Genomic DNA, 20,366 nt, shown 5'->3' with positions numbered 1-20,366 from the left:
CCAGTAAGCTGGGCATGATTTGGCAGGCCGGTAATCTCAGTACTTGGGAAGCTGAAATAAAAGTATCCCAGGTTAGAGTCCAGCCTCAACAATGTAAGGAGACTCTAAGCAATCTAGTGAGGCCCTGTTTCAAAATAAAACAAAACAAAACAAAACAAAACAAAAAAATTAAAAGGAATGTGATATAACTTGAAAGTAGAATGTCCCTTAATTCAATCTCCAGTAACATACACACTCATACACACACCCCAACTGAAGATAATTGTCATATAAATGAATACAATTTAACATGATATAATACAAACTGAGAACTCAAGTTTAAAATTAAATATTAAATATTTTTGAATTCAGTAAAAAAATTAAATATTTTTGAATTCAGTAAAATTCAAAAATATTATGTAAAGGAAGTGGTGCTTAAATTTAGTTCTATAAGGAGAACAGGACTACAGTAAGTAAAGGAATGAGGACATTTTAGGAGACATAGTAATAAGACATTTTTTCCCCATAGGACTGTGAATTCTTTTAACTGATTTGAGAAGTGTGTTTGGGAAGCAGTGTCTTTGAGATTAGAGTAGCTTATTGGATAATAAGAAGTCTTAAACTAATTCTTGTAGGCAATGAGGAGTTATAAAATATTTGAGACAGAGAAGTAGCGAGGTAGGTAGATCTCTTTAGCAATATTTTCAAGAATGTATCTGTATTGAAAAATATTTGTAAATAGGATGCCCATTGGGTCAAAAGAAAATAGAAATAGAGAGATAAAGTTAAGTTCAAAGATTTTTTTTTTTTTTTTTGCAATACTAGGAATTGAACTCAGGGGCACTCTACTTCCAACCTATACCCCAGCCCTAGTTTTTATTCTTTATTTTGAAACAAAATCTAAGTTGCAGGAGGCCTCACTAAGTAGCTCAGGCTGGCTGTGAACCTGTGATCTTCCTGTCTCAGACTCCCAAGAACTGAAATTACAAGCATGCTTCTTCCTTCCTTCCTTCCTTCCTTCCTTCCTTCCTTCCTCCCTCCCTCCCTCCCTCCCTCCCTCCCTCCCTCCCTCCCTCCCTCCCTCCCTCTCTCTCTCTCTCTCTCTCTCTCTCTCTCTCTCTCTCTCTCTTTCTTTCTTTCTTTCTTTTTTGGAATACTGAGGATGGAACCCAGGGCCATTCTACCTCGAAGCTATACCCCCAGCCTTATATTGTTGTGGTTGTTTTGCAGTACTGGGATGGAACCCAGGGGCATTCTACCTTTGAGCTACACCCCAGCACTATATTTTTATTCTTTATTTTGAAACAGGGTCTCATTGAGTTGCAAAGAGCCTCACAAATTAGCTTAGGCTGTGTGCGAACTGCAAACCCCGAACCTCCTGTCTCAGCCTCCCAAATGCTGGGATTATAAGTGTGCGCCACCACGCCTGGCTCAAGATTTTTTTTTAATGTTTCGCTTTAATTAAAAATTTTTGTTGGTGCATTGTAGTCACACATCTTAATAGAGTAAAAGATGATAGAGGCATACATGCACACATCACCCAATTCCCACCCCGTTTCCTCCTTCTCCCTCCTCATGTTTGGCTTAGTGATTGACTTTGATACAAATTTTCTTTGAAAATAGAATCTACTTGCAGATTTCTTTTTTTTTTTTTTAATTTTTTTATTTTATTTTTTTTTATTTTTAATTGGTGCACTGTATTCATACATCATAGTGGGATACATACTTTTGTAGACATACATGCACACATTGCCCAGTCAGTCCCCACCCGATCCCCACCCCATTCTCTCCCTATCCCTCCCTCCCATGCTTGGCTTAGTGATTGACATCTAATATTATAGCAATTTATCAAAAATTAAAAATGATAATCTCACATAACAGTTTCATTTGTCTGATACCAAGCTTTTGATGACTTAAAGATAACATTTCAATATTTCTTTTTGCTTTCTTTCTTACCAGAGAATCTATTTTTTCTATTTTTTAGGTGAAACTATCATATATTTATATATTTATTTTTCAGAAAAAAATCTATCCTAATATGGAATATGGACTCTAGGTACCCACAACGATCTTGAAAAAGAACAAAGCTAGAAGATGTATATTTTCTGATTTCAAACCATATAAAGCTACAATAATTGAAACAGTGTAGTACTATTCTAAAGGCAGATATATAAACCATTGGAGTTAAATAAAAGCCTAGAGCTAAATTCTTCCCTATATTGTCAAGTTATTTTTGACAAGGTTTCCATGAACATTTGGTGGGGGAAATAATCATCTTTTAACTAAATATTGTTGAATAATAATTACATGGAAAAGAATAAAATTGGACCCTTACCTAATCCCATATACAAGTATTAACTCAAAATAGATAAAAGACCTAAATATAAATCTTAAGACTATAAACTTTTAGAAGAAAATCTGGGTCATAAAACCTCACAACATTGAAATTGGCAGTGATTTCTTGGTTATGATTTCAATGGCACAGGCAACAGAAGAGTATACAAACTCCCTAAAAAATAAAAAACATATTGTATATCCAAAGACAATGTAAACAGAGTTAACAGTTACTAATAGAATGGGATAAAATATTTCCAATTGCTATATCTGAAGGTATATTAATATTCCAACTAGAAATCCTAAAAATTAACAACAATAAAGGCAAACAATACCCTTTACAGATAGGTAAAAGACTAACATAAATAATGAATCTCCACAGATAACCAATCTTAGTTGTCTGTTGGATGGAAAATCTTGTTTCTCTAGTTCTGATGTGTGTTACCTATTTCTTCTTTGTAGTTAATCTCTTTGAGTATTTTCTCTAGTGCTGGTTTTGAAGACATAAATTCCTTCAGTTTCTGTTTGTCATGGAAGCTTCTTATTTCTCCATCTAATTTGATAGAAAGTTTTGCTGGATAGGAAATTTTTGGCTGGAAGTTGTTTTCTTTCAAAATTGGGAATATGTTACTCCAAGCCCTTCTGGCTCTCATAACTTGGTTTGGGAAGTCTGGAGTGATTCTAATTGGTTTGCCTCTGAATGTCACTTGGCCCTTTGTTTTTGTTGCCTTTAAGATTCTCTGCTTGGCTTCCACATTGGTCATTTTGATAATTATGTGGCGTGGGGATCCTCTTCTCCGATCCTGTCTAAAGGGAGTTCTATACGTTTCCTGGACCTGTGTATCGACCTCTTGCTCTATGTCTGGAAAATTTTCTGCTATTACTTCCTTGAAGAGATTGTTGATCCCTTTGGTTTCACTTTCTTTTCCCTCCTCTATTCCAATTATTCTTAGGTTAGCTCTCTTAAAATGGGCCCATATTTCTTCAATATCAGATTCCTGCTGTCGGATATTTTTTCCTAGATTAGAAACTATGCGTTCATTTTTGGAATGATCATCTTCTAAGAGCGAGATTCTGTTCTCCATGTGGTCTAATCGGTTGTTTGTGCTTTGAATTGAGGCCTTTACTTCATTAATTGCATCCTTTATCTCTTTTTGGCTCTCTCTGAGTTCTTTTCGAAGCACCTCTATTATTTCTACAGTTATTTTCCTGATTTGATCTTCTAGAAATCTCTGATTTTCTGTTTTACCGGGTTCTGATGTTGTGGGGTTGTGAGCATTCATTGCTCCAGTATTATTCCTCTTTCCCATGATTTCGGAAGTTTGTGCCTTCTCTGGGTTCTTCCCTTGGGTCACTATGACTTCACTTAAGGTGCTCTGGATCTCGAGTCAGTAGTATCTCAGACCCCACTACTCCTTTACTGGGTTGTATCACAGAGTCTCCGACCCAGAGAGTCGATAGAGGCTGCTTTAGACTGTGGGGGGTGCCAGGTTGCACGTTCTCCTATGGTGTGATATCACTGCCACCGCCCCTCTCCCACTGGGTCAAGTCCCAGTGAGTACAGTACTGGGATTTCTCTGCTGTGGCCCACAATTTGACTCACTGTTCTTGAGTACGCAGATGTAGCTGTACTGAATTCGGTGAATTCGGTGCTGTTGCCGCCGGTGGCAATATGGCGCCGCTGCTACGCCCTCGGCTATGGGGCTGGCGTTTTTTTTTTTTTTTTTTCTTGGTTTTGATTTCTACTCTGAATCCCTGCAGCGTGTGCTGAGCTCAGCCACTGGGAGCTTTTGATGCCCTCTGCGCCGAGAAATCCCGCCTGGCTGTTCCGCAGCGGCTCCCCTTGGCTTGCTGTGGCCGTCCCATGAATTCGCCGGTGCCGCCAGCAGTATGGCGCTGCTGCCGCGTCCTCGGGCGTGAGGATCTCCTCTGTGGCTCTGTTCTCAGTCCGCTTTCTCTCTGGAGTCTGGTGATTTTTTTTTTGTTTCTCTGGTGATGTTGTTTTCTGGCTTTGAAAGGCGCTGATTTTGTGGTAATGAAGATTTGTTGTTAGCGGGGCTCTTAAGCCCCGCTTTTCTCGGTCGCCATCTTCCCGGAAGTCCTCTACTTGCAGATTTCTACAAGCTCTGTAATCACCATTCTGTTATTAACTGCTGTTAATAGAGTAATGCTGTCTAATGGAGCTCTCTGTGGTGATGATAAGATTAAGATTCTGTGTCTTCAGTCTCCCATAGAGTCACCACAGGACTGTTAGTGTTGAAATACGCCTAGCATGAATGAGGAACAGGATTGTTAAAACATTTTAACTTGTCCTTGCCTCTATCTCAGGGAGGATTTTTACCTCATAGATAAGAATTATATTCTTGGTAATTGTGGTTTCTAGAAGACAGTACATGGATCAGAAAAAAAAATGTGCAAAGAGACACAGTCTGCAGTGAGAGAAGATGCACCCAAAGCACTTTAGGGAAACAGATGATCTCTTTGGATATGTTGAACTTGGTGTAGTGTAGCTCTGGATGTGCTGTCATATTAGCTACTTGAAAATATGCACCTGAGGCTCAGGAGTGTCTGGACTCATGGATTTGAAAATCACGATTATCTTGAAGTCCTAGAAGCGTCTGAAATTGCTCAGAAAGATTTGTGGTATAAGATCAAACGCATCAGAACCCTAGGGGAAAAACATTTAAGAAAGCACAGGGAAGGCCATGGTGGCACATTCCTGTGATCCAAGTTATTGGAAGGCTGAGACGAGAGCATCTCAGATTTGAGACCAACCTTGGCAATTTAGTGAGATCCTCAACAATTTAGTGAGATTGTGTTTCAAAATAAAAAGAAAATAGGACGGAGGGTATGACATGGAGGTAGAATACCCCCATCCGAGGTTCAATTTTTAATATCACACACACACACACACACACACACACACACACACGCACGCGCACACACACTCACACACATACACTATAGCACAGAGAAGTATCCACACGGGCAATTGAAAAAAATTGTTGGATGAGTAGTTGGAAAATTGGAAAGGAGTATTGTCTCAAGCCAAGGAAAAAGATTGTTTCAAGAAGAAAGCAGTCGTCAGTGATACCACGCACCAAACAAAGTCAAGATTATAACTTATAGCCAGGTATTAAATTGGACAGTAAGGATATCATCAATGACCTTTTCCCTAATGATAAAAACATTCCACTTGAAATCAGATGTAGATTATATTTTGTTCTTAACCTAGAAAATGTAGACACCCATTTCTCCCATGGCTATTTTACTGAGTAAATATAAAGCTTAAATAAAAGCATAAGAATTTGGATATGACAGATATTCAGGAAGGTATTGAAAACAAGGGTGACTTAGATTTATATTTTTGAGGATGTAATCTATTATGAGAAATATAGACAAAGAATATAAATACTTGGTCATATTACAGTGAATTCCATGCAAAAATCACACATACACATCATAGTACACACTTCAGGAGTCAGGTGACCCTAATGGTGATTAGGACTGGAAGAAGATGGTGATGGTGATGGTGGTCGCCTGTGTGGATGCTAAGGGGTTAGGGATAGGTTAGTTACCAAAAGTTATTGGGAAGAAATGACATTTTATTACTGTTACTGGTTGAAACTACTATTAATATGTTGTCCTCACTTTAAAGAATATTTGTACCTTGAGAATGAATCTTACTTCTGCAGCCAGTCAAAATCATTCAGAACTACCCTCACAGAGAGTTTTATTGGACAGCACTATGGTGAAAATTTTGTGAAGAATTTGAAAAATGTAAATTTTGGTTAAGAGATATCAATGAGGAAAGACACTATAAACTAGATAAATTGACTTGGAAGATAATTTCCCATGGCAGTATTGATCAATAACAGCCTGACAATGCATATCTTCATCTAAAGAATTCTTCCAAAGTGTTTGTCATTTTAATGGTAGAGCACATTCCCTAAGGATTTAATTTTCAGTAAGATCACAGATTTCCGGTCAAACTATTTAAAATGTTTTTGAAACTGAAGCACGTAGCCTTGAGTCCTTGAACAAGCTCCATATTTCCTTGATTTTATTAAACAGTCAATATTTTGAATCTCTAAATGGTGCTGTTAACACCCCGGAGATCTCTCACAGATGATAAAAACAGATCTTTCTGTTGAGGTATTCATAGTTTTCTTTTCTTTTTTTTCTTTTCTTTTTTTTTTTTGTGTGGTACTGGGGGTGGAACCCAGGGGCTTATCTACCTCTGGGCTATACTCCCAAGCCTGTTTTACACTTTATTTGGAAACAGGGTCTCACTAAGTTGCTGACAGCCTCACTCAGTAGCTGAGACTGGCTTCGAACCTGTGTGATCCTCCTGTCTCAGCCTCCCAAGTGTGGGATTACAAGGGTGTGCCACCACGCCGGGCCCATATTCATAGTTTTATAAAGTGGGTGATATAACCTGCTAGGAGATGATAGAAAAAAATTTAAATATATAAAAGAATGCAAATTTAAGTCGGCCTGGTGGTACACCCCTATAATCTTAGGACCTAGGAGGCTGAGACAGGAAGATCAAAGGTTCCCGGCCAGCCTCAGCAATTTAGCAAAACCTTCAGCTACTTAACATGACCTATTTCAATACTAAAATAAAAAGGGCTGGAGGTATAGCTTGGAGGTAGAACAGCCCTGAGTTCAATCCCCTAGTACCAAAAAAAAAAAAAAAAAAAGAATGAAAATTTGTCAAGCATTTCTGTTTAATTGATTAAAGAAAGTAGATTTTCCAGGTGTGTGTGTGTGGCGGGAGTTGGGGGGAGCTGAGTATTTTTTTTTTCCTGAAAGGAGGTGATAAGCCAATTAAGTTTAGGACTGATACAGCGGCATGATATAAACCCTGAGAAGATTTGTATCTGTTTACTTTGTAAGTTTGCACTATCAGATTTTCAGATACCACTGTTTATGTCTGTATGATGTTTGTCACCGTGTGTGTGTGTGTGTGTGTGTGTGTGTGTGTATGTGTGCGTCTGTTCCTTTGTAAATAAGAAATGGAAAATGCCTGTCCCTTTAGCAAGACTTGTTCAGGACTTTTCACCTCCAGGCTGTTTTGCATTACTTTTGAATTCTCTTCATTTTTGGAAGGTTGTCTATTAGTTTGCTAATGGTAGTGCACTCCAGATTCCAGCTGTACGTTATGCCAATTCCCTTTTTCTGTTTTGCACTATTTCCTTTTGTCCATGCCAGGAATTCAATTTGGATGGCTGGCCCTTTCACATAACTTGCCTGGGGGTCTCATTAATAGCCTTTTGCTTCCATTGCACTTGCATTGTCTGCTTGATATATGGCTCTATGGGACGTTAGCGGCCTTTGAAGATTTCTGTTTTCAGGCTGATGACACTTTCCGTATTTATTGATCTCCACTGAGCTGTGGTTTCTGTGCTTACTCTCAGTGTGTCACTTACAACCTAAGTGAGAGATTTAGTGCCCGTGAGTTACAGATGTGCTTTGCTTCACTTCCATCTGTTTTCCTGTCTGAGAAATTCTTAGGAAAGGATTTGCACTGTTTACTGTAGCTTAAAAAAAATTAATGAACTTTGATCCTACCTGAAAAAGACTGGCTAAACACTCCTAGTTTTATGTAATCTGATGTGCTAAATCTTATTTACTTAACTTTTTCTTCAGAGTGTATTATCTAGGTCCTGCATTTGTAATAATCTTTCTAAGATTTTAAAATAGTTAGGAAAATATGTTCTCCATTTTTATTTGCTTTTTCACCCTCTAATGACAAATCACAGTTATCTTTAAATACCAGCATATTTCTTTAATTATTTTTTTTTTCTTTTGAAAGCTTCTATAGAATTTACCTCTTGTAAACTACTGTGTTCAGTGCCTGATACAAGAGTTTTTTGCTTTTCATTTTTTCTTCTCCTCTTCCCTCTTAGGTAATTTGCATTTGTATATCTGTTTCCTCCACGGAAGTATCTTAAGATGATTAGTAAGTAGGTGAACTAAAAGACCAGTTTCTTGGTTGTCAAACCGTCTGAATTTTATTTTGGATTTCTAAGTATTAGAAAAGTCTCTAAAATATTTGAAAGCAGTGAAAAGCTGGTAAAGAGAAGAAAGGCATCAGAATGTTCTCTTTCTAGAAATAACTCAGTAAAGAATGAGGGGATACAGAAGTAAATGGGAGAGTTGCTCTGAAGTACTCTCCAGTATTTCTAGGTACATTAACAGTCTTTAGAATATTTGATGGTATATCTCAATACAAGACTATTTAAAACCTGCAACCTATAAGGCACAGCTTTTATTATACATGGCAAATCCAAGGCAGAATATGAATAATGTATTGAAATATCAAAGTCAGATAAAAAACACAAATGTACTAAATTTTCTAAGCTTTTTTATTGAATGTGTAAAAATGGTCCACAGAAAGTTTGTGTGTTTGCCTGCTGAGATAGTTTCAGTGATGGAGCAGCATATTTATCCATTTAAAATACTGTATTCTGCCAGGCGTGGTGGCGCACGCTTGTAATCCCCACACTTGGGAGGCAGAGACAGAAGGATCGCGCAGGTTCAAAGCCAGCCCGCATGCTGGCTTAGGAGACCCTGTTTCCAAATAAAAATGTAAAAATAGGTCTGGGAGTGTAGCCCGGAGGTAGAAGGGCTTCCAGGAACCCCAGTCCCACCAATAAATAAATAAATAAATAAATAAATAAATAAATAAATAAATAAAATACTGTATTCTTTTTCTCACACATCAAAAGAATCATGCTAATTGAAGCTAAAATATTTGAGAGAAAATGTTAGCAATGAGGGGATGTGGGAAAAGGAGGAATCAAAAGATGTGTAGACAGAAGAATAGCATCAAGCTAAAGAACTACATTTTAAGCAAAGGAGAACTTACAACCTCTATTTCCAGCATCACATTTTACTTTTAAGTTCTTTAGGTGTGTGGTTTTCTACTGTCCATTGATTTAAAAAGTCTGGTTTTTCTCAACGTAAGCCCATTAATATGGTTACAAATTTCTGAATTAGCCTAAGAATTAATAAAATATATTCTGTGTCTTGTGGATTTTATTTGTTCTATAAAATTTTCATGATTTAAGCGCATAGGAATTTAAAATCAATTGTTACGTTTTCTAAGAGCTTCTGTTTCCCAATGTTCAGGTGAAAATACAAAGTACTGAGAGAGACTCAAAATGGGATACAGATAAAACTATGTTTAGCAGATGAACCCAGCACAGCATCATGACCCAAAGGTCAAAAGACATACTCAATAAAAGTTCGTGTGTGACAGCTTCTAGCTACTTTACATGTCTATGTAAGATTTATTAGTACTTAAACTTTCTAGTAGAAGGAAAATGTAATAACCATTAGCTTACATCATGACATCCACCTATTAGTAGATACTTTGATTAAAAGATCATAGTAATTAATGAAATGCAGTCAATATCTAATCAAATAACTCAGTGGTACTATATTTTCTTTTTTTATTAGTTACTCTAAATTAAGAAGTATTTCCAAAATATAAAAGCTACAGAGAGAAAACAAAACAGAAAACCAGGCACTCTTCTTACTCACCACCCAGATTGAGTACATGGAATCAGGCTTGTTTACATTTAATTTCTTTGTTACTTTCATCTACATCTTTGTGTGGAGGGCGTCAAGACGTTTGTCAACCTGACCACAAAGAGGCTGTGATCAATAAAGTGGAGACACAGAGAAGAGACTGGTGACTAGCACTGCTGATTCTGACATCTCAATAACAAATCTATTGTGTTCTTGAGATGACTGTGTTCTTTAGAACATCACAAAATAAGCAAGGAGGTGACAGTTTTGTACAAAAGTGATTATCCCTCTTTCAGCCCTCCTCCTAGCTTAAAGTTCTCAGGGGCAATTGTGTGGATTTACAAACAAATCCAGGCACCAAGAGCTGGTCAACAAAGTCAGACCAACTGACTCGTCCTTTCAGGAGAAATACAACTCTTTGTGAATTGAACTTTGTCCCAGGTCGAGCTTCTGGATGTCTGTAAGAGTTACTATCCAGTCATTAAATGCTTATAATCCATTCCTAAGAGCTGTTAGCCCAGAAACTATCCTTGTTTCCCTACTGACAGCAGGTGGCTTTCATCTTTGACCTGGATTTCTGTTGTTTGTTTTTATCGTTTTACTCCTTGAGGGGCTGGAAAAGGCTTCTTCTGTCTGGATGGGTGGGCAAGAGCAGTTAGAGATCTTTTTGTTAGAAAGATTACAATTTCTACTTGTCAGGTTAAAAAAAATACAACTACATTATAAATTATTTTTTTGGTCTACTAGATTTAGAGCTACTAGGTTGGAATTTTCTCTTGGTACCATTAAGTACAAGTGGTCATTGCAAATAGGAGGGAAGGAAAAGTTTTGAAAATGGACATTTTTTTTATCACTTTTACATAGTAGAATGTGTTTCAGGACATAACAGCTTATTTTTTATATATATATTTTATTTGGAAACAGGGTCTCACTAAGTTGCTGAGAGCCTCACTAAGTAGCTGAGGCTGGCTTTGAACCTGTGCGATCCCCCTGTCTCAGCCTCCCAAGCGCTGGGAGTACAAGCGTACGCCACCACGCCCCGGCTTCATAACAGCTTATTTTGATAAAGTAATGTTGTACACATATGTTGAAAGAATGCCACTGAACAAATATTCTGAATATATGTTTATTCATTTAGCAAAATAGTTTAAACATCTACTCTTTGGAGTACTTTACCTAAAGTACTAAGTCAAATATAGTCCTATTTTATTAATTAATTAAATTATTTATTTATATAAGTGGCACTAGGAACTGAACCTGGGGTCATTCGACCTCCAAACTACACCCCCAGCCCTATATTATTTTTATTCTGAAACAGGGTTTTGTTTTGTGCTGAGTTTCACTACTCATTGAGGCTCATTGCAGACTCTCGAATCTGCAATCTTCTTGTCTCAGTTTCCCAAGTACTAGGATTATAAGTGTGTGCCACAGCATCTGGCTCTTTATATGTATTTAACCAACACATTTTTAGTACTCATTGCTGGCTCTTCAAAATGTACAGATACAGACAAGGACAACTTAATGAATACTATGTATGTATAAATATAATACTCCAAATAATTTTTTTAAATTATAAGGGCTTTGCTTAGTACAAAGAGGTACCTGACAAAAAATTTAAAAAATGATAAATGACTTAAAAAGATACAAATCCTGGATCATGAGGAAGACAAAGAAATAAATTATCTTGTAGTTTTTAATTCAATTTAATATCTATTACTTTTTGATGAACAATATCACATATTCTCACTGGAATCCTGCTATACATGAGCATAGACTTCATTATTACATTAAGAGGAAGCATTAATACTTTTGCCTATTCATTTTTAACATCTAGACTTATATATTTATAAAATTATCTACCCAAACATGGTGGTTTATGTCTGTAATCCCAGTACATGGGAAGCTGAGACAGGAGAATCACAGATTGGAGAGCAGTCTTAGCTCTTAATGCGATACTCAGGGACTTAGTGAGAACTTGTTTCAAAATAAAAATAAAAGTAGGACTCAGGGGTGTAGCTCAGAGGTAGAAGGCCCTGGGTTCAATCTCCAATATCACACATATTTACACACATACAATATGAATATTCAAGAATTAAAAATAACTCATACCTAGATAAGCCTTCTTTCTGGTCTGAAATCATCCAGTAGTTAAATGAAAAAAATTTTGAGCAATAACATTAAAATATCAGAAGTACCATTTATAAAATATAAGAGCACTCATATAATAGCTTGTTACTACAACAACATTAAATAATATCCTATGCAGTTCCTTAAAATAAAACTCTTAGTTATTTCACTTATTTGCTATCAAATCTTTTAGTAGTACTTCCTTGTGTACTCATTAACCTACAGACACTATGACTTGGAATTAAAACCTTTTTGATCTTATCCCACTTTAATTTTATAACATTTTCCTTCGTGTTCAACTGATCCCAGTCTTCATCTAAACCAAGTTTCCCTCAGTGTGTTCTAGACTGTTGCACCCATTGTCTTTCTCACCTGGTCTCCAGTGTCTGGAGTATTTTTTTTTAATCTAATCTCTGCATATGTGGTCTGACTCCACCTATCACTGTAAAAATTTAGTATTAATTTTAACTCTTATCCATCTTCAATTGACTCCAACAGGGTAAGAGGTAATGACTTAGTTCCATTTTTCTAAACAGGGATAACTAGTTTTCCCAACACCATTTGTTGAAAAGGCTGTTTTTTTCTCCAACATATGTGTCTGGCAACTTTGTTGAAAATTAGCTGGCTATAAGTATGTGGATTTGTTTCTGAATAGAATCTTTAGATTCAGAATACAATCTTCTATTCTGTTCCACTGGTCAGTGTGTCTGTTTTTGTGACAATACCATGCTCTTTTTTATTACTATAGCTCTTATAGCATATTTTGAAGCCAGGAATTGTGATGCCTCTTGCATGTTTCTTATTGATGAGAATTGATTGGGCAATTCTGGGTCTTTTGTTTCTCCAAATGAAATATATAATGGAATTTTCTAAGTCTATAAAGAATGGCATTGGTATTTTGATAGGGATTGGGTTGACTATGTGTAGATCCCTTTTGATAGAATGGCCATTTTGATAATATTTATTCTGGAATTTTAAATTTCTATCTTTAGTTTTTATCATGTTCATTGCGGAGGTCTTTATCGTCTTTGTTAGGTTTATTCCTAAGCATTTATTGGTTTTGAGTTATTGTGAATGGAATTGTTTTCTGGATTTTTTTCTCAGTGGATTCATATAGAAAAGCTATGTGGTTGGTATATAGGAAAGCAACACTGAGATTTCATCTAACTCCAATCAGAATGGCAATCAAGAAGTCAATAAATGTTGAGAAGGAAGTGGGGAAATAGAAACTCTTCTACACTGTCCGAGGGATTGAAAACTAGTTCAGCTGCTATAGAGATCAGTGTGGCAATTCTCCAAAGAGCTGGAATTGATCCACTATATGGTCTGGCTATACAATTTCTGGGTATCTTTACAAAGGGGCTAAAATCAAATAACTACAGTAATGTATGCATACCTATGTTCATAGCAGCATAATTCACCATAGCCAAATCATGGAACCAACCCAGGTATCCATCAATAGATGAATGGATTACAAAATTATGAAAAATGCACAACAATGGAATTCTACCTAGCAATTAAGAAGAACAAAATTATGTCATTTGCAAGAAAATAAAAAGATCTAGCGAACATTATGTTAAGTTAGATTAGCTAATCACAGAAAGTGAAGGGTCCTATGTTTTCACTAATATGCAGAAGCTAGGGAGTACCTGGGATACAAGAGGGACTCCAGATAATGGAGGAGGAGCCTCAGTTGAGCCAGGGAGGAGGTCTAGGGGAAAAGGATAGAAAGAGTGAGGTTCACCGTTAAATAGTACCATCAACTATGTGTACATATGTAAATATACCAACATCAATCTCAGTACTCTATATTGGGAAGGAGGAAAATGGGGAGGTAGGGAGGAATCTTCCAAGTGCTGTGTGCGTGTATGTTGCTGTAAACATAATTTACATTATGATGTAACATTATAATACACCAATAAAAGCACATTACAGAAATAAAAAATAAATTTAACTCTTAGGATTAAATTTAACTCTTTTTACGATGCCTTTCCTCATTTTCTCAGTATAAAAAAATTTTTAAAATGCCATCACCTAAATAAGGTAAAAAAATTTTCAGAAAAGACTCACTTTCACTGCCTCTCTACCCTTGATTCTCAGTCTGTCACATGGCTCCTTGAAGGGTTAGGAGTACTTAGAGGATCCAGGGGGCCAGTAGTAGCTTTGGTTATAAATGGGGGTATTGAATAAAAAATAAAAATAAAGGGATGGAGGATACAACCAGGGAACACTGAGTATTTTTTTTTAATAAACCGAGCAGTAAGCCAGTAAGTTCAGACATCTATGAATACTTTTCTAAAGATTTATCATCTGGGCATGGTGGCACATATATATAATCCAGGTATTTGAGAGGCTGAGACAGGAAGATCCCAGGTTCAAGGACAGCTTCGGCAATATAGTGAGGCTCACTATGGTGACCTTGAGTCAAAAAATAAATAAATAAATAAAAAGGGTTTAGAGATAGAATGCCCTTGATTCAGTCCCCAGTAGCAAGAACTGAGGGGGAAAAAAGACTCACCAATTTTATCTTATAATTTTAGTTATTTCTTAAAGAACATTTATTTATTAAACTGCTAGGCACTATGTTAAGGACCTACTAGAGTAGATGTTGGGTAAAAGCAATAAGGAGCACATTTTTTGGTGACAATTAAAAATTATTAAAAAATAACTAAAAGCTATCTTACACTTTCTTATTACTACCTGTTAATAACTCTACATCAGTGACAAAATACAACTAGAAATATTTTTATTACTGGGGATTGAACCCAGGGATTTGAACCCCAGCTTTACTTTAATTTTTATTTCGAAACAGGATTTCACCAAGTTGAAGAGGGCTTCACTAGAAATTGTGGAGGCTATTCTTGAACCTTTAATCTTCCTGCCTTGCCTCCCAAGTACTGAGATCATAGGTGTGAGCCCGGCTGTAATTTACATTTAAATGTAAATAGATTAATGGGAAAAGTGATTTCAAGAGTAATTTTTAAAAATTGAGCCAGGCGTGGTGACCCACGCTTGTAATCCCAGCATTTGGGAGGCTGAGACAGGAGGATCCCGGTTCACGAACAGCCTCAGCTATTTAGTGAGGTCCTTTGCAACTCAGTGACACCCTGTTTCAAAATAAAGAATTAAAAATAGGGCTTGGGATGTAGCTCAGAGGTAGAATTCTCCTGGGTTCCATTTTCAGTACTGCAAAAAAAAAAAAAAAAAAAAAAAGTTGAGCCGGTACTTGGGGGGCTGAGACAGGAGGATCAGAGGTTCAAAACTGGCCCCAACAAATTAGTGAGACTCTTTTTCAAAATAAAAAATTAAATAAAGCCGGGCGTGGTAGTGCACGCTTGTAATCCCCATGTTTGGGAGGCTGAGACAGGAGGATCTCATAGGTTCAAAGCCAGCCTCAGCTACTTAGTGAGGCTCTCACCAACTTAGTAAGACCTTGTTTCCAAATAAAATACAAAATAGGTCTGGGAGTATAGCCCGGAGTTAGAAGGCCTCTGGTTTCCATCTCCAGTACCACACACACACACACACACACACACACACACACACACAAAAATACTAATAAATAAATAAATAAATAAATAAATAAATAAATAAATAAAATAGACCTTAAAGAGAGTGGCTCAGAGGAAGAACACCCTTAGGTTCAATCCCCACTATAAAACAAACAAACAAAAAAGGTTGAAATGAAGTACTTTATATATTTATTCCATGAATCAGTCTCATTTTAAAATTATAAGCAAAGCAGGGATAGTTGAGTTAAATAAATAAAATATCATTAATTTAATAAAATATCACTAATTTAATATTTATAGAGACATAGTAATTTAAAAATAAGAAATATATCTTTCTGTGCTGAATTACTAAATAGCATAATTCTTCCCATTCTATTCCAATTCATTTAAGTATTCGTATTTGGCTAAATGCCTAAATCATTTTATTTTATTGTTTATTTTTATTTATTTATTATTATTATTATTATTATTATTATTATTATTATTATTTATTTTTCTTTGGTACTGGGATTCCTGGAAATCCTTCTACCTCTGGGCTACACTCACAGACCTATTTTATACTTTTTATTTGGAAACAGGGTCTCTTAAGCCAGCGCGGCTGGCTTCAAACCTGCGTGATCCTTCTGTCTCTACCTCCCAAGCCCGGGGATTACAAGCGTGCGCCACCACACCTGGCGTTTCCTAAAACATTTTAAATAAAAGATTTCTGAGTGAAAATAAAATATGGAAAATAGATTAGTACCTTTGAGAAGAAGTTTTTAATGTATGTGTTATTATGCATATGTTTATGTTTATGTTGTTTAATTAGTTGTATAATAAATTTGGAAAAGACTATTTTTAAGCCTATATAGAGGTGTATTTCTAAAGGATGGAAATATTGTTTTTAATCATATGAAAATATACAAGTCAGTGCTAGAATTTATTAAATTTGATTGCCTGTCAGTATGCTAAACACTTTATACAAAATTTTCCATATGATCATCAAAATAACTGCATTTCCAGGCATTAATCACACTTTATCTATGAGAAAACAGAGGCTTGGAGAATTTGTCCTTTCTAGGCCATGGAAGAAAAAATTGGCAGACATAAAATTTAATTCCAAGAATGTCTTGATTAATGTAGTCGTGCACGCATCTACTTATTCAAAGACCGAAGTACAAAACTTCCTTTCTTTTGTTTTAACGTTGAAGGAGTAAGTATGCAGGCTCAGTGTCTTTTTATTTTTTGTGTGTAAGGTACTAGGGATTGAACGTAGGGGAGCATTCTACCTCCAAGTTAAAAGTTATGTCCCCACTCTTTTTATTTTTTTTATTTCAAAACAAGGTCTCTCTAGTTTACTGAGAGTCTTGCTACATTGCTGACTTTGGTTTTGAATCTGTGATCCTCCTGTCTCTGTCTCCCAAGTACTGGGATGACAGGTGTACATAACCATGCCACTCCCCTAATATAGGTATCATTTAAAACAATGACATTAATAAAACATTATCTGCAATACCTACCAATATTAAACAGTGATATAATCATGTTGGTGAACTTTCTGTTTATTTTTGTTTTCCATTTTCCAGAATGATGTAGGAGGCCAACGCAGCCTGATAAACAAATGGACAACCTTTCTAAAGGCCAGATTGGTTTGCTCAATTCCTGGAAGTGATGGGGCAGACACTTACTTTGATGAACTTCGTAAGTCACATGCTCCTTCTTTCTTGGAAAAGCCTTACTACCTAATTAAGTAATTCAACATTTATTTTATTTTAACCCCAAACCCTTGATCAGATATAACTCAGCACAGTTTGCAAGAATGAGTGTTTCTAAACTTACAAACACAAAGCGCATGGAGATGCTCTTGACCTGGGTGTGCATTGTAATCAAGTAACTCTACGCGTTGCAAGAGTCCTCAGAGTTAGTGAGGAAATAAAATTGAAGCAAGTGAAAGAAAGACGTGCATTTCGGGACTAGAGTCCACCCATTTCTCAGTCAGCCCTTCACTTTGGTGGGAACCGCTCTATGCAGGTAGAAGAGCCTAGGTTCCTTGTTCCGTGGAGCCCTCTGCTGGAGAGAAGGAGAGATTTGGTGAACTCCACTAATAGGAATACTCGGAGAAGCAGTACATACATTCTTTTTCATTTATCTTCTTCATTCCCACCAAGGTTAATTCTAGAAGAAATTTTTTTAGTTTTATGTAAAATTAACACCATTAGCTTTTTCTGTGTTACTGGGAATTGAACCTAGGGGTGCTCTACCTCTGAGCTACACCTACAACCTCCAGCCCTTTTTATGTATGTATGTATGTATGTATGTATGTATGTATGTATGTATGTATGTATTTGTTTGAAATAGAGTCTCTCCATGTTGCTAAGGATCTCACTAAGGTTCTGAGGAAGATCTCCAACCTATGATTCTCCTGTTTCAGCCTTCCAAGTACTAGGATTACAAATGTGCGCCATTATGCTCTGCTGCATCATTAGTTTTTATCTTCTCAAATTTGTTTTTCTTTTTTCATACAATGTAAAAATAATTATATCATCAAATATTTTTATCAGTATTATTCATTTACAGTATTAAAGTATATACCTAAATATTTATGATCTCTCATTATATATATAAACACACTCATGTATTAAATAATCTTTTTGAAGTATTTCTTACTTTTATAATTTTTATAGATACAACACTAATATGAATAGTTATTTTTCTATCGTTATCAAGAGGTAACTTAATTATTAAGTTGACGCAATTATAGTGCAACAAACTTTTCACATTGGAGTGTAAAAACTTTCTGTATAAAAAAATTTTTATGGTTTCTATTTTATATGAAATCACATACTCCTAACTGGAAATAGTCATGGAGATTATGAATTAGTGGATCATCTCACTAATAAGTAATAAAAATGAACAACTAAAAGGTTAAATGGTAAACACTATCACATAGCTAGTGAAAAAACTGTTACCCTTAATTTCTTAAGGCATAGTATAGTGACTCTATTATATATCCGTATCTATCTATGCATATATATAATATAGAGAAAAGAATTTAAAGTTCTCCAGTAGGCTTTGATTATATATACCCATATATATGTATACACACACCCACAGACACACATACATGTATGTAGGGTAACATCTGAAGCCATGGTTACCAAAGCCATAGAAAGATATACATTGAAAAAAAAACACTAGATAATGTAGAATATAATTGCAAACAAAATAATTCAGAGAAGATAAAACAAAGAAGTGAAAAACAGAATTAAGCATGAAACAAAACGAGTAAAAATTACACTCTTTATTTCAAATGACCTTTTTATTTAAAATGGGTAAATGACTGAGTAAAAAAAATTTCATCAATAAAAATATTTTTTATTTGAAAGGACCTCTTTATTTGAAATGGATATACGAATAGGTGAAAAATAGATATTATATAATTTGATTTAAAATAATGCTATTTTCACTTATGAAAGTATCACTGCCATATATGAGGAGTGAGGAGAGGGGAGCAGGGTGGGATTGGGCGGTACACACCAAGTACTGTGTGTATGTTACATTTGTATCACTTTGAATCTCAGTATAATGTACAATTGCAATGAGCCGATAAAAGTATATTAAACATTTTAAAAATATAAACCAAATATGTAATACTGAAAAAATATATACTAAATAATTGTTTTTTCCATTAATAGAAGATATTTATTTACTCCCCACAAGAGATGAAAGAAATCCTGTTGTATATGGAGTCTTTACCACAACAAGGTATGTTCAACACAATACTTTGAATATTTCTAGAGCATTTTTATATGTATGTAAGTCAATATAATTGTATGATCTTTTTATCTCTTCCTTTGTAGTAGTAATATACATTTAGTAATATACATTTTTGTATTTTCATTTTGCCAGTTCACTTCGTGTATCTTAGAAATCTTTTCATAGCCACATAAAAAATCTGCCTTGGTTTTTTTTACACCGGCATAGGTGCTCCTTTGCTGATTACCATGTTACTTAAACAGTCCCTTGTGCCCTCTGGTTGTTTCCAGTCTTCACAATGTTTCAGTGACTACCCTGTGCACATGTCATCCCACATCTGAACAATTGTATTTTTGAAATGATTACAAGGATAAAAGTGCTGGGTACAAAAGCTGTATGCATATACTAGTCATAATAAATACTCCCAACACTATGGCCATAGAAGTAGTACTAAAGAAGTACATGAATAAGTGATTAAGTTCATTGGCAGAGTTTATCCATGAGATAAGCTTGACTTTTAAAATCTCATCACATCATTAGCTATCTTATTTGCACTTCCTTCCCTAAAATGATGAGAGTATGACTGTATGACCATATGACACTTTTTCTACTTTAGGCAAAGAGAGTTTGCATAACTTTCCCCAGGATCAGCCAAATGGTAGTAACTATACAACTAGAATTGAAGGTTTCTTGCCAGGCGTGGTGGCGCACGCTTGTAATCCCTGTGCTTGGGAGGCAGAGACAGGAGGATCACGCAGGTTTGAAGCCAACCGCATGCTGTTTCCAATAAAACTGTAAAAATAGGTCTGGGAGTATAGCCCAGAGGTAGAAGGGCTTCCAGGAACTCCAGTACCACCAAAAAAAAAAAAAAAAAAAAAAAAAAAGAATTGAAGGTTTCCTAATTCCTCTTCCTGTATTTTTAACTTTCTGCATAATGCTGTTACATATGTTTTTGAAACTCTGTGACTAGGAAGCTTCTGCAAAGATGTCCCTACTTTCTTATTGCATTTCATTAGTAAGTTATATTTGATTGTTCAAATCATATCTTCACCCATTATATATTTCTACTTACATGCTTGAAAATACATTAGAGCTCTGTCCTCAATCTTTATCAATGTATATTTACATTAGCATTGGAAG

At 35.7% G+C, this 20,366-nt stretch overlaps 1 protein-coding gene across 1 annotated transcript in view; it reads left to right on the top strand.

Annotated features, from left to right (window-relative positions):
* Positions 1–20,366, top strand: part of SEMA3D (semaphorin 3D) — a gene marked incomplete at both ends in the record, with an annotated part of 140,803 nt that overhangs the window by 79,392 nt on the left and 41,045 nt on the right. Inside the window, 2 exons of the mRNA XM_080700828.1 lie at positions 17,057–17,171; positions 19,166–19,235. Coding sequence (XP_080556954.1) covers positions 17,057–17,171; positions 19,166–19,235 — 185 coding nt within the window. The remainder of the gene's footprint in view (positions 1–17,056; positions 17,172–19,165; positions 19,236–20,366) is intronic.

This window comes from Muscardinus avellanarius, assembly GCF_963383645.1.
Source record: "Muscardinus avellanarius genome assembly, chromosome: 9".
In the NCBI taxonomy this organism is placed as follows: Eukaryota; Metazoa; Chordata; class Mammalia; order Rodentia; family Gliridae; genus Muscardinus; species Muscardinus avellanarius.
This window is presented reverse-complemented; position numbering and strand designations above follow the sequence as displayed.